Source organism: Hippoglossus stenolepis, chromosome 11, assembly GCF_022539355.2.
Source record: "Hippoglossus stenolepis isolate QCI-W04-F060 chromosome 11, HSTE1.2, whole genome shotgun sequence".
NCBI lineage: Eukaryota > Metazoa > Chordata > Actinopteri > Pleuronectiformes > Pleuronectidae > Hippoglossus > Hippoglossus stenolepis.
This window is the reverse complement of record NC_061493.1, coordinates 965,027-980,045: the sequence shown is the minus strand read 5'-3', so window position 1 is coordinate 980,045 and position 15,019 is coordinate 965,027. Positions and strand designations below refer to the sequence as shown.

The 15,019-nt window shown below is 43.4% G+C and overlaps 1 protein-coding gene across 2 annotated transcripts in view; it reads left to right on the top strand.

Annotated features, from left to right (window-relative positions):
- Nucleotides 1–15,019, top strand: part of LOC118117722 (E3 ubiquitin-protein ligase RNF31) — a 51,768-nt gene that overhangs the window by 8,479 nt on the left and 28,270 nt on the right. Inside the window, exons 3-11 of one of the 2 annotated variants that reach the window (XM_035170222.2) lie at nucleotides 1,387–1,533; nucleotides 6,851–7,006; nucleotides 7,280–7,336; nucleotides 8,157–8,355; nucleotides 8,453–8,633; nucleotides 8,732–8,865; nucleotides 9,230–9,402; nucleotides 13,952–14,185; nucleotides 14,274–14,450. In XM_035170222.2, the coding sequence (XP_035026113.1) occupies nucleotides 1,387–1,533; nucleotides 6,851–7,006; nucleotides 7,280–7,336; nucleotides 8,157–8,355; nucleotides 8,453–8,633; nucleotides 8,732–8,865; nucleotides 9,230–9,402; nucleotides 13,952–14,185; nucleotides 14,274–14,450 (1,458 nt within the window). The remainder of the gene's footprint in view (nucleotides 1–1,386; nucleotides 1,534–6,850; nucleotides 7,007–7,279; nucleotides 7,337–8,156; nucleotides 8,356–8,452; nucleotides 8,634–8,731; nucleotides 8,866–9,229; nucleotides 9,403–13,951; nucleotides 14,186–14,273; nucleotides 14,451–15,019) is intronic. The other variant, XM_035170223.2, reaches the window with a different exon arrangement.

The window sequence follows — 15,019 nt, the reverse complement described above, 5'->3', positions numbered from 1 at the left end:
GTTGCGTCAGCCATTCAGTGCTGAGAATCAAACTCTCCAGACTCAGTTGAGGGTGATCAAACTGGTCACTGGTCAGTCATCCAGACACAGCTCCTAGAGGAGCCAGTGAAAGTCCACAAGCTGTATGCTCTTGTGGGTGGGCCCTCACACAAAGGCGCTGGCTTCTCCGTCGTTTCCACAACACGTACACCACAGTGGTTGTAGTTACTTCAGTCAGTTCTTCTCTCCTCGCTTCTGCTGGCTTCACTTGGCGTTTCCACAACATGTACAACGTAGAAACTGTGGTTGCTACAGCCAATCATCCTCCTCTCTTCCGGGGAGAACAGGCGAATACTCAGAGGTGGCAAAAGTACTCACATTCTTTACTTAAGTAGGAATACAGATACTTGTGTAAAAAAGGACTCTGGTAAAAGTAGAAGTACTGATTTAACTCCTTTACTTAAGTAAAAGTAAGAAAGTACAGGCTCTGAAATGTGCTTAAGTACAAAAGTAAAAATGAAAATGATACATGATGCTTCTTTTGATGCATCATGTATCATAGCGTGTATCATAACACAGCGAAATGAAAAAAATTCCAGGGAATAAATGGATGGGGAATGTGCTGGCATTGATTAAGCCCCTGCCCTTTGTACACACCGCTCGTCGCTACTACCCATTGGATGGTTTGGTGAGGTCCTGTTATTTGACTAAATAAGTGCAATGAAATAACTGTTTTGGTAGCATTAGCATTCAAACAGCTACCTAACATAAGTACGAAAGCACTATTGTGGCAACAACTTTGTTAAATGACAGAAAAGTAGAGTTTACACAGTTAACATACTAAATCAAATAACACTTCTAAATATATGAATCGAAAGACACCTCATTGAAAGAAGACTGCTGGATATATTTAATGCGATATTTTTAAAAGGAAGGTCACCGTAGTGCTCCTACGTCCTTGGAAAGGGAGGGGGAGATGTTAGGGGTATTCAAATGGTTGTAATATAAACTTCAACCATTTGATGCTACATGCTGCTCCTTTAAAACTAAAACGTGTTCCTGACCAGACACAACTGCAATCAAATTTTGTCTGACCTCCTGAAGAAGATGTGTCTGGTTACTGCCATACCACATTTAACACTCAGAATTTTTTAGATTGTGTTACATTTAAAGGAATTATTTCATATTCTGGGGAAGTGCTTATTTTCTGAGAATTTAAAATATAGAAGAATAGATGGAATAGTGTTTTAGATTTGAATTTGAACTGTGTTGGGATAAATAATTCAGACTGGTGCAAAATCCCATGTCCCCTGGAGGAATTTGCTCATGTTGTGTTTTTCAGATGTAGCTTGAAATTTAAAACGATTAAACCTATGGCTACATGTAGTGTTCTCTGTGCTTTTTCAGACCCTTGCATCTCTCCAGCGCTTGTCTACAGCACTGAACATCCTGGAAAAGTATGGCTGCAACTTGACAAATCCCAACAGGCCCAAATACTGGAGGACTGTGAAACACAACAATCCAGTGTTCAGAGCCACAGTTGATGCTATTCAGGTAACAAAAATATATTACAGTATAGTAATGATGATAATAATAAATGCAACTCCTGAGTAAATATTTTCAATTCATCATCATGCCAATCGTGGTGGCGGCTGATCATGGACTATGATAACAACAAGACTACTACTACTCACATTCTACCATTACTGACAATAACTCCTCCATTTCAATTGTCACTGCTGCTCCCTTCATCTCTATCACATTTTCATATGTATAAATACATTAAACATGTGGCTCTCTCTGAAGTTTCTATGTATTTTTATTAATTTTTGTAGTTTTCCCTTACTCTTGTTGAGAGTTAAGGACGGGGAATGTTGCACCTTGTTAAGCACTTTGAGACAAATTGTGATTTGTGAATATGGGCTATACAAATCAAATTTGATTGATTGAGTGATGATCATCCCAGTGAGACTGAAGTCTTGCACCATATTTAACTGATTATTATCACAAATGTGATTCTGTATATTTTTCAGTGTGTGCAGAAAATGAGAGTAGTCAGGTAGCAGAGCCCTGACTGATTTGCATTTGGATTCTGGATCCCAAGGACAGCACGCGTGCAGAGCACATGGAAGTAAAAACCAAACACTGCGGACACAGTGAAGGAAAGAGCAAGGCACAGGATAACCTGAGTAAAGTAGTGAGGTTCCACAAAAAAAAAGGAAATCAACCCCAAAGAATTCACAAGTAACAAACATGCAGAGCAACTACCGAACTAGATGGAATTATCTGGCAGAGCAGTGGAGTCAAGACCAGGCTTTTATGGGGAGGTTGATGTGTTGAGTGAGAGAAGGTGTGCCTTGTCTGCTGCAGAGAAAGATAAGCCAGCCACACCCCCTACCACACACATGACCTGCAGGAGAAGAACAGAAAGGGGAGGGGGAGAGACAACACAGAATACATACAACAAAACCCAAAACATACACAGAATCATCACAGTACCCCCCCTCAAAGGACGCCTCCTGGCGGACTACCAGGCTTGTCTGGGTAATCAGCGTAGAAGTCTATGAGGAGATCAGGGTCCAAGATGAGGGACCGAGAAAACCATGAACGCTCCTCCAGATCATACCCCTCCCAATCCAGCAAGTACTGGAAGCCCCGGCACTGCCTCCATACATTCGACAACCGCCTGACTGTGAATGCAGGGTCATTGTCATTGAGCGGGGGGATGGAGGGGATTCGGCCGGAGGGCTTAAAGGGCTGGTGGAGACTGGCTTGAGGAGTGAAACATGAAAAGCAGGGTGGACATTCAAAGAGGAGGGCAGCTTCAGTTTAACCACACAGGGATTAATAATGCGTTCAATCTCATATGGGCCAATGTACCTGGGTGTCAGTTTCCAGTATTCAGTTTGTGGGAGGTCACGGGAGGATAGCCAGACCCTTTGGTCGGGCTGGTAATCTGGGGCTGGTGTGCGGTGGCGGTCTGCCAATCTCTGGTTCCGAGCAGCGGTGCGGGTGAGACCTGACCGGGCTTCATGCCAGACTCGGCGGGCATGCCTGAGATGTCCCTGTACAGAGGGGACTGCCATGTCTGCTTCCTGGGCTGGGAAGAGTGGGGGTTGAAAACCATTAGAGGACATGAACGGGGAAATACCTGTGGCGGAGCAAACCAAGGAGTTGTGGGCATATTCCACCCAGGGGAGGTGGGTGGACCAGGAAGCTGGGTGACGAGAGGTAACACAACGAAGGGCTGCTCCCAGGTCTGGATTAGCCTCTTCTGTCTGGCTGTTGGCTTGGGGTTGGTAACCTGATGACAGGCTGGCCCAGGCCCCCAAAGCTTTGCAAAAGGCTTTCCACACCTGGGAGGAGAACTGCGGACCCCTGTCTGAAACAATATCCAATATGAGGGATGCAATGAAGTCTGAAAACATGCTGGATGAGCAGAGTAGCAGTCTCGAGGGCGGAAGGTAGTTTAGGCAGGGGAATGCAGTGTACAGCCTTAGAAAAATGGTTAACTATTGTCAACACCTTCTGAAGGAGGCAGGCCAGTAAAAAAATCCACCGTGATGTGAGACCAAGGCAGGTGAGGAATGGGAAGGGGACAAAGAAGGCCAGCAGGTGCACAGTGAGACGCCTTTCTGTGGGTGAAGACAGAACGGGGAGAAATGTACTGCTTATTGTCAGCAGACATAGAGTGCCACCAGAAGCGTTGCTGTAGAAGAGCCAGAGTTCGATTGAAACTTGGATCGCATGCAACCTAGGAAGCGTGTCCCCACTGGAGAACTGGGGATCTGGCAGACAGAGGCGCCAACAGCCGGTCCGGTGGACAACCTTGAGAGGCTGGATGATCATTTTGGGCCTCCTGGACCACTCTTTCAATCTCCCACCTGGCTGCTCCAATCACATAGGAAGATGGCAGGATAGTTTCCTCTGACAAATCCTCAACCGGAGGGGCAAACTGACGTGAAAGGGCATCAGGCTTGATGTTCCTGAAGCCTGGCCGGTAGGTGAGTGTGAAGTTGAACCGACCCAGGAACAGAGCCCACCGAGCCTGGCGTGAGTTGAGCCTGCGAGCGGAACGGAGGTAAGACAGGTTTTTGTGGTCAGTCCTTACCACAAATGGGTGAGTGGAGCCCTTCAGCCAGTGCCTCTATTCTTGGAGGGCTAATACCACCACCAGCAGCTCTCGGGTCCCCACATCATAATTGCTCTCCACTGGGGTGAGCCGGCAAGAAAATAATGCGCAGGGATGCTTCTTCTGGTCGGAGGTGGATTGTTGGAAGAGGACCACCCCAACACTAGAGTCCGAAGCATCAACCTCCACTACAAACTGAGCTGTAGGATCAGGGTGAGTCAACACGGGGCAGAAGAAAACAAGCTTTTCAACTTCATAAAAGCAGCCTCGGCTGCAGGTGACCACACAAAATGAACTTTAACAGATTTCATATTGGTTAGCAGTGTAGCAACTCGACTATAGTCACACATAAACCTTGAAGTTGCTTTCTTGTTGTAGGAGTGGGCCATTCAGCCACTGCCTGAACCTTGGCAAGGTCGGTTTTGCCCTTTAGCCACTACAAGACCCAGAAAACTGACAGAGGAAACATGAAATTCACACTTCTCAGCTTTAACATAGATTCTGTTCTGTTAACAGTCGCTGTAATACCAATTTTACATGCTGGACATTCTTGGAGTGTGCGGGAAAATATTAAAATGTCATCCAGGTAAACAAATACAAATCTGTTAAGCATGTCACACAGGACATCATTAATGAGTGCCTGAAAAACAGCTGGTGCATTGGTTAAACCAAAAGGCATGACCAGGTAGTCAAAATGCCCCCAGGGATTGTTAAATGCAGTATTCTTTATTCTCACCAGGTGGTAGGCGTTGCGATGGTCCAACTTAGAAAATATGGTGGCTTGGTGGAGGGGGCCAAAGGCAGAGTCAATGAGTGGAAAGGGATATTTATTCTTAACAGTGATGTCATTCAAGCCCCTGTAGTCAACACAGGCTGGCCTTTGATTATTGTTGAATCATGGGTGGGGGCATGCTTTCTAAAATCAATAATCATGTCCTTTGTTTTGGAAATGTTTAGCTCTAAAAAGGAATCATCACACCAACTGATAAAATCATTAAAAACTGGACCATGGCCGAACTCATTGTTGTGTAGCAGACTCACAGAATGACAGAACAGGCTCCAATTGGTAATGGAAGAGGTAGACCAGTCTATGTGTGGGTTGTGGAGCTTAAGCCAAGGGAGACCTAGCACTAGCGGTGAAGTAGGTGATGGGATAATGAAAAGTTAAATAGTCTTGTGATGGTTACCAGAAAGTAGTAGTGACACTGGGACAGGACGTTGAGTGACACAGGCAAGAAGCCTCCCGTCAAGGGCAAACACATCCTTGGGTTCAGGAAGGGGCTCAGAGGGTAGGTAAAACTGCAAAATAAAGTCAGAGTCAATCAAATTGTCATCTGCACCGCAGTCTACTAAACTTGAAGAGGAAAGGAAAGTTACGACCAGGACACAGTACCTTTAAGTTGATTATGATTTTGAGGGGATGAAATGACAGAAGAATGGCTTACCAGCGCCCCACCTGTGGCTGATGAGCCTGCTCTTTTGGCAGAACAGGACAGTGGGCTAGAACAGTAGATGCAGAGCCTCTGGAGGAAACAGTGTTGACGTTCTGCAGGGGTGAGCCTAATCCTCCCCAGCTGCATGGGTTTCTCTGTGCTGAGAGACCCTGGAGGAGGATGGCCCTGGAGGTGGAAGAGGAGGAGCCGATGCTCCAGGGTGGCAAGGGTACTTGGGGCTGAGAGAAGGGAGGAGGGAGACTCTGCCCACTTGCTCTTTCCCTGCGCCTCTTACGGAGGCGGTTATCTAAACGAACGGCCAAGGAAATTAACTAATCTAAGGAGGAGGTTTCATCTCTAGCAGCTAGCTCATCCTTTAAATCTTTACTTAACCCCCGAAGAAAAAACCCTTGTAACTCTCTCTCGTCCCACCCGCTCTCAGCTGTGAGAATGCGAAAATCAATTGAATATGTTGACACGGAATCTGAGCCTTGACGTAAGGAAAGTAGCCGGTTACTGGCTTCCTTACCTTGTAGTGGGTGGTCAAAAACTTTGAGCATCTCGGCTGTAAATGACTGAAAAGAATGGCAAATGGGTAAATTACTGCTAGTCATGACCACAGCCCAAGCCAAGCTTTCTCAGACAAGGGACTCATAATAAAAGCAATCTTAGATCTATCAGTGGAGTAAGTTTAAATGCTGCTGGTCAAACACAAGTGAACATTGATGAAGGAACTGTCTGCATTACCCTAACACTCCTGAATACCTGACTGGTGTGGGGATGAAGGGTTCCCGGAATGGGTGAACTGAGCGATAATGTCCCACAATGGTTTCTCAGGCTTGTCCCTCTTACTCTTCTTGATCCTAAGGAATGCTTTCCTGTGCTCACACAGAGCCTGTTAAGAGCCTGAGAAGGTCACATTGAAATAAAAGAGGTTTTAACAGTTGCTTTCAAGTGGAAAGAACATTTGTGCTATGTGCATGTAATGTTCATTTAAATAGCTTAATTCTGAGTTGAGTTGTGATAAGTTAAATTGAGTTGATTATTGTTTTGTTTCTTTTGCTTTGTACATATTTTTTTTATTACACATGGACCAGTTTTGTGCAATGGGCACTCTTCTGTGAAACAAGGAGACTGCTCTGAGTCTTCCTCCAAGTTTTAAGGCCTCCGTGGCTCCCACATTTTAGTAACATCATATTATTAGTTTCCAGATACTAACAAGAGTCTCATTTCATACTCAACTATTTGGAAAAGTTAATAAAAACAGCTTTTGTTGACATTATACATTTGTTCTTTCGACTCCCAGGGAGGACGAGCAGTGCTCTGTCTCTATGGTTACTCCAATCAGCAGGCAGATGGACTCAGCTTCCCTGATGATGTCACTGATCCTGATGTGGGCCGAGTTGCTGCAGTAACACTTGAAGTGATGAGTCTGAGGACAGAACTAGAAATGCTTATCAAGGTTTGTTTGTGTGTGTGTGTTTGTCTGAGGCATAAGGTTGTTTGAAGCCTTGACATTATCAGACAGGTGCAAACCCAATCCCTCAGTCAGTAATAGTGAAGTTCGTGTGATTGTGAAACAGTGAACATTGTTGTAATCACTGCAGGATAACATTTTAATAGTGTTTGTCGTCAGTATGGTGTGTTTTCTTCTGTGGTTCTGGTCTGGTTCATATGTATGCATTTACAGTATGAATAAAAGCACAGATGATAACCTGATTTGGTTTCATCCCAGGAGGCTCACCCCCACCCTGAGTTCTACGAGAGAATCATTCCTACACTGAGACACAAGGTAGAGTCCATCATGCCAGCAGCATACCGTCATCTCGTTCCATTTATAACATACCATTTATACCAAAGGTTTTCAGATTTCCTGGGTTCTGAACTGGCTGACTTCCTGCTGTCACAGTGGACATATGAACCAGGACAATGTTTGACGTATACTCTTTGACTTTTTGTTTCTTATTGGAGAAAGCAAAATAGATTTTTTTTTAAATACCATTGTTTTAGTGGGCATTTCTTTCATTATGGTTTTTAATGAATGTGTATAGAAAATAATCAGCAATTCTGACTATGTCATGACTGTGATGACCTAGTTTAATAAAAATAAAGTCCTCTATGAGGAAAATGACTTACCACTCAATGGCCCTTTTTGTTAGCTATAAAAAAAAATCTAACCTCAATTAACTGCTATCAATAAACCTTTGTTTTTTAAATGTTTATTAAATCCGGGATCAGTCCGGAATAATTATATTCCCCTTATTATCCTGCTATTCAGGATTTATGTTGCATTATTGTAGTCTTAATGACCACTCAAAGTGCTTTTCAGTACAAGTCATATTCACCTATTCACACACTCTTTCATACAGTGCTGTTATATGCAGCACTTTTCTACCACACATCATTCACACACTGGCAGTCAATTAAAGGTTCAGCATCTTACCCAAAGACACTGGCATGCGTACAAGAGGAGCCAGGTTTGAAACCACCAAACTGCTGGTTAGTGTTCTACCACCTATCTGCCACCAAATGTTTTGCGGTAGTATAACATAGCACTGAATGAACTTTCTTTTATTTTGAAATTTATGATGACCTCTCCTATCTTCTCTTAGGATGTGGGCCTTAATACTGATGCTGTAGTCTACCACTCCTCTGCCACATCATGCCACTCTGATAGTCAGACCAAGTCTCTAGCTTTCCCCGTCCACCACCACTCCCTCAAGGAGAGCAGCCGTGGCCTCTCCCTGTCTTCCAACCACCAAAGTCTCAGGTCCATTCAAGTCTTTTCCACCTCCTCAAACAAACACCCAGGTAAGGAGAGAAACTTTTATCATGCTGGGACTTCTCGTAAATAATGATAAGTAATGATGTGGCAATTTGGTAGAGTGTATTGTTAACTCTGTTTCAGAGAACTGCACTATCTGTGGAATATTCAGAATCTCTGCCCACTGCCTCACCTGCCTCCAGGGTCTCTGCTCAGAATGTGACAGACTATACCACTCCTACACTGAGAGAGCCCACCACCGTCGAACAGCTGTCACATCATCGTCATCATCATCATCATCATTCAAAAACAGAAGCAATCACAGGTCTGTATCAGTTGTCCTGGCATGCTAGTGAAACACCAGTACTGTTTTTTTACATGGTAAACAAATCCTAATAGTCACTCTCTGTTCCCCTGTGTCAGTTCTTCCACATGGTGTTGCCTTAACTGCACTAAAGTCAACTCCATCCAGGATGTGCTGTGTTTGGACTGTGAGCGCCCTCGTTTGGAATCCATCAGCTCTAAAGCGGAGGAATCTCAGTCTACCACAATCACCGGTCAGTGTTGTGTGTTGCTGCAGTAATCCCACCCCTTTCATTCTACTTTGTTCGAGTTTTCTAATCCCTGACATACTAATAATGAACATATTAATCTGTGGCATCTACCCTTCACTCTCTAATTCAGCTGTGACACTGGAGGAAGGTATAATATTTAATTATGCATTGCGTGATTATATATATATATATATATATATTTTTTTTTTAGGCCCAACCAGTAGGATGTATGTGAAATTAGGCATTTGTACCCATTTTGGCTCAGGCCCAACTCTCAGTCCATCTTTGTTGAGTTCCATTAACAATGTGTGTGTGTGTGTGTGTGTGTGTGTGTGTGTTTGTTTTCTATGCAATGTATCCTTCTCAGACTGGCAGTGTAAGAGCTGTACAATGGTGAATTCTGCCAGCAGTATTCTGTGTGAGGTGTGTGAAAGACCTCGTTTGGCCACACGACCTCCAATGACCCCATCACACCCACCTATCAACCCTCCAAGACCGCCAGCACCAGTGCTGGGCATGCCTGGTGACCCCGACAGCCAGGTCAGTTAGGTGTGTGTGTGTGTGTGTGTGTGTGTGTGTGTGTGTGTGTGTGTGTGTGTGTGTGTGTGTGTGTGTGTGTGTGTGTGTGTGATGCTTATCAAGCTTGTTCATAGCCTCGGTTCCAGGAATGTTAGTGTATAGAGGGGTGGGGGCTATGAAGACCATCATTTACCCCCGAACCCCGACATTCAACGGGTACAACAACAAGCGGAGAAAGCAGAATCGCGGGCTGACCAGCGCGGAGAAATGCGCGTCCCGTGTGAACAGCCAGGCGGCTGCGCGCTTGAGAATGGCGCTGCGCTTCCGCGTCCTGTGTGAACCCGGCGTTATGCCCACTGTCTACACCTGTTTGATCAGACCAGATAATGCTGAAATGTCTCAACAACTATTCACACATTCATGTTCACTTCAAGAGGATTTATAATAGCTTATAAACTTTTTCTTCTGCTCCTGGTCTGACTCACTTGACCTTCACAGATTCTCCTCCCCCCCTCTTACAGTCTGTTATAACTTTTAATGATCTCCAAGGTGAAAATCTACACACTGAAAATATCAAGGTTTTGCACTCTAACAGCCAGCATATATATTTTATTGTGTTTGTGATGTTTGCTTTGCTGAGAATTGCACATTTCTATGACAGTGGTAATCTCTCCTTGTCTAATGTTCCACCAAAACAAGTCCCCCTTGACACCGTTGCTGCATCCTGGTCTTGTGATTGTTTTAAGAAAACAAAGCTTTTTCCCCCTATGTGATAGATAGATAAGTGAAAGAATGAAACTTGTAATGTAAAGCACTTTAAGTGGACGAAAAAAATACTTGTAGGAAAACTAAACACGAAAATTGGTGAATGCAGCAATTCTCCTAAATCACTCTTATTTCCAACCTAAAGTCCCTCTCCAGCAGTGTATTTCACCCTCTTAAACATGTTTTCTTTTATTTTATGTACTTTAAGTGTAAATTAAATGGTGGAGATCTGTTTAACGTGGATCCAATAATTATTTGTTTAATAATAATAATCTTTCTTTAATACTGTGGGATAGGGCATTTTTCAACATTTTTGTAGATTTTATAGAGAATTATGTAAACATTGAGGGTGAGGTTGGTATCACTTAAGGCGTTTTCAGACATGATCTCGGGGCAAAATTGGGAGAATCCTCTGCATTATTCAGGCGAGAGGTGGAGCAGGGGGTGCAGCAGACAGAGACAAGAAGTGAACTATATAAGTGATTATATTTACAGCACTTTCGACACCGTCGCCAGCTCTTATATAGCTTTTATATTTGTTGACTTCTAGTTTTTTCATTTTTGCGTCTGCCGCGCGTTAGAAGCGTCATCAACCCCCCCCCCCGCTGTATTCACACATCTAATTCTCCTAGATTTCTACGGTTGTATACTATAGAAGTTCAGGCGGACAAAGTCCCTAGGAACTGTTGAGCATCTCAATCGGACATTTTCGTTCACACATGCACCTCCTCTGGAGAAAATAAGACTCTGCGGAGTCCAGTGCATGTCTGAAAGCAGCTGTAGTGTGTACCTATTTACTTCCACCAAGGAGGTGATGTTTTCATCAGTTTGTTAGTTAGCAGGATTATGCATAAACTACTGATCCGATTTCCATAACATTTTTGGAGGGGAATGGCCCAAGAAAGAACCTTGAAATTTTGGGGCAGATCAGAATAATTGGGCACATCCATTTGATACATTCAAAGTTCATTTAATATATTCTGTATATATATTTATATATATATCATTGTTTCTAAGGAGGTCATGTTTTCATTGCTATTTGTCTTTGATTGCTATTTGTTTGTCAGGATTACACAAACAAAAACTTGATGGAAGGTTGGGGTATGGGCTAAGGAACAATCCATTAACTTTCAGATTCAATTAAGGACCGCCCCCTTAATCAACTCCGAATCCAGGATTTTTTTTTCCACTTTCTTTAACATTTCAATCCCCTAGTTTTAAGGTGTATTTGTATTTGTTTTAACAGAAACACAAAATATACTTAATACACTTATGTGAGGGTATTTAAAAGGCTAGTGATAGCAGGGACAAATTAGTTCCTTGTCCTGCAGCTCGGTAAAATATATCTGGGATCAGCCAGAATCGACTTGGCCTTCTTCAAGGACCAGGGGCTTCATTTATAAAACGTAGGAAGTGCGTAGGATTCATACTAAAAGTGTACGTGCGCACAAAAGCCAAAAATGACGTACGCCAAAAAGATTCAGATTTATAAAACTGTGCGCCCTCATACCTGAAGGCAGTGTTGATTTTATAAATCACAGTCCACCTGGAAATGTGCGTCACGGATCTGCCTCATATTCCGCCCTCTACATGCCCGCATTCAACCATAAATGGTCAATGCAAAGCACCACATGCATATTAAATTCTCCTGCTTACCAATGGACTCCCAAGTTCCTGACTGTTTCATTGGAAGCAAGGGCAATGTCGTCTAGCGCAGCTATATCATTAGATTATGTATCTCTAAGGTGTTTAGGGCAGAGTATTAGAATCTCTGTTTTATCTGAATGTAATAAGAGAAAATTGCAGGTCATCCAGGTTTTTATGTCCTTGAGACATGCTTGGAGTTTAGTTAATTGATTACACTGTTCAAGTTAGTATAACTGGGTGTCATCTGCATAGCTGTGGAAATTTACCGAGTGTGTCCTGATAATGTTTCCTAGTGGAAGTATATATAATGAGAATAAAATTGGGCCAAGCACAGAGCCCTGTGGAACACCGTGGTTAACTTTGGTGCACTCAGATGACTCATTAATTTGCACAAATTGGAATCAATGTGAAAAATATGATTTAAACCAGTTTAGGGCGGTTCCTTTAATGCTAATTAACTAGTCTCTGTAATAAAACGTGATGATCAATAGTGTTGAATGCTGCACTAAGATCTAACAGAACAAGGACAGACACAAATCCCTGATCTGAAGCTATTAGAAGGTCATTAGTGACTTAGCTCTAAACCCCGACTGAAAGTCTTCATATACATTACTTTCCTGGAGAAACCAGAGGGAGCGCAGAGAAGTGTGTAGCACTGCAGCTCTGTGTCCTGGTCCCAACTCTGGGTTGTCATTGAATAGACTGGGTAATATTCCTAGATAAGAGAGCTGCTCCATCCCAAGTGGGATGAACGACGTCTCTCCTAACAAGACCAGGTTTCCTCCAAAAAGTTTGCCAATTATCTACAAAGCCCACACCGTTTACAGGACACCAGCTCGACAGCCAGCGGTTAAAAGACAACATGCGGCTAAACAGGTCATCACCTGTCATGTTAGGAAGAGGTCCAGAGAAAACTACAGTGTCCGACATCGTTTTTGCAAAAACACACACTGACTCAACATTAACTTTAGTGACCTCCGACATACGAAGCCGGGAGTCGTTGCTGCCGACGTGAATTACGATCTTACTGTATATATGTTTAGTTTTAGCCAGCAGCTTTAGTTTGGATTCGATGTCGCCTGCTCTGGACCCTGGCATGCAATTGACTATGGTCGCTGGTGTCGCTAACCTCACGTTTCTCAGGACCGAGTCGCCCATGACCAGAGTTTGCTTCTCAACGGGTGTGTCGTTGAGAGAATCTGTTTGAAACGTGAGCTGGTGGGTCTTTAATCGTGGGCTTTTTTAAGATAGCACTATGCCCTGATTCGTCAGTTATCATCATAAGACAAAAAATCTTTGTGATCACTGGACACTCGTTTCCTCCTAATCCTTTCAATTTGTGTACTCCTGTGCCAGTGTATCCATCACACAACATTAAGCACGAGTGTCATCACAGTATTTATATATTTGTGCGATCGGACCGATTACTTCACACATCAGTGGATCCTAACCTCCACTCTGGGATATTATTTGGAATATATATATATTATTTTTTTTCAATCTTCAATCTGCGCCTGATCGCACAGTCACGTGCACAAATAACGCTGTTGGTTTTAATGTTAATGATGAAGTGGATGAATAATCTGGCTTCAGTTCACCACCTCTCCATCTCCAAAATGTTTGTACACATGGGGTCAGAGTTAGCGTACAATTGCGCACATTCTCCTGTCAAGTTTGTTTTTATAGATCCCAACGTTTGCATGAGAAGTGGCGTACGCATCTTTCAGACCAAGTTTTGTGCCGACGCAACGGTTATAAATGAGGCCCCTGACATTGGGATTGTTCGGGAGGTCGTTAAAGTTGGTGCCTGCTGTTTTGCTGCACACTCTGACAATGCCTTGTAGTTGGTTCTTATTTTTCAAGGTCAGTAACCAGTACCAACTAATAAAAGAAAAGGAAAGAACAGATTCAATAAAACAACAAAACATTTTCATAAAAGTGATTTCGTAAAAAAATATGCGCTGATGACCTTTCCTACACACAGCGTCCACGTGATGCTCAAAGGTCAGCTTGCCATCAATTACAGTCCCAAGATATCTGTACTGCTGTACAACTTCCACAGCCTGACATAATCCCCACAGAAGAGATGACACTTTCTTTCTAACTCCCTCTCTCCCTCGCTCTCCCTCCCTCTCTCTCTCCCTCTCTCTCTCTCCAGTGGGTGTGTCAGTTCTGTACATATCTGAACTATACTCCTGCTACAGTGTGTGACATGTGTGACCTGGCTCGTCCAGAGCCTGCACCCCTGCCTGTGAAGCTCCGCCCTCCCTCTCCTGTCAGACGGGTCCCTGCCCTGCCAATCAAACCCAAAGAGCCTGCCCCTGAAGACCTGGACTGCTGGAGACAGAGGCTGATGAAAGAGGAGGGGCTTAAGCTGATTCAACTGATAAGAGCAAGTCACCTCCATCACCTCTTTACTTTCCTGTGATATAAACTTCAGTTGGTGTTTTATTTGTATCTGTCCCTTTTGTGTGCATCAGGATGGGGAGAAGAAAGGAATGAGTCCAGAAGAGGTATACACAAGCATGAGGGTGGCAGGAGACAGCAGCATCTTGCCCTACAAGTGGTTAAAGTCAGAGCTTCCTCCGCTGTTGGACCAGATCAGGATGTTGGTAGCGGCATCCCCTAAGTCTGACAAGACTGCAACACAGCACACAGTCAGTATGCTTCTCTCAGCAATATCGATCTGCAGAGCAGGAGAGCCAATGCCCCCCACCATTTTAGACCTACACATGCGCAAGCCACCGTGTTAGACCTATGCATGTGCAAGTCAGAGTCCCTGTTTTAGACCTACACATGAAGGAGTTCCAGACCAACTAATAGAAGGAAACTGAACATCTAGTATTCATATTAAGATCATCTATCCTGAAACTTAATTGCAGCATCTATGATAGACCAAAAAATACACTGGTGGCATAATAGTGAACAGCTTTAAGCAGCACTCTGTATCTCCACTCAGATTTCCATCTTTGTTTAATCCATCTTTGTGCCCAAATCAAAGTCAATGAAAAGCTCTTTAAGTTTGTTTCCTTTAAAAAGCACGCAAAATCAGTATAAATTAAAAAATATATATATATTTATATGGATATGGATATATAATATATATATATGTGTGTATATGTATGTGCATGTGTATAGGCATACAGCTGTTTCAGATTAATTACATTACATTACATTTCATTTCGCTGATGCTTTTATCCAAAGCGACTTACAATAAGTGCATTCA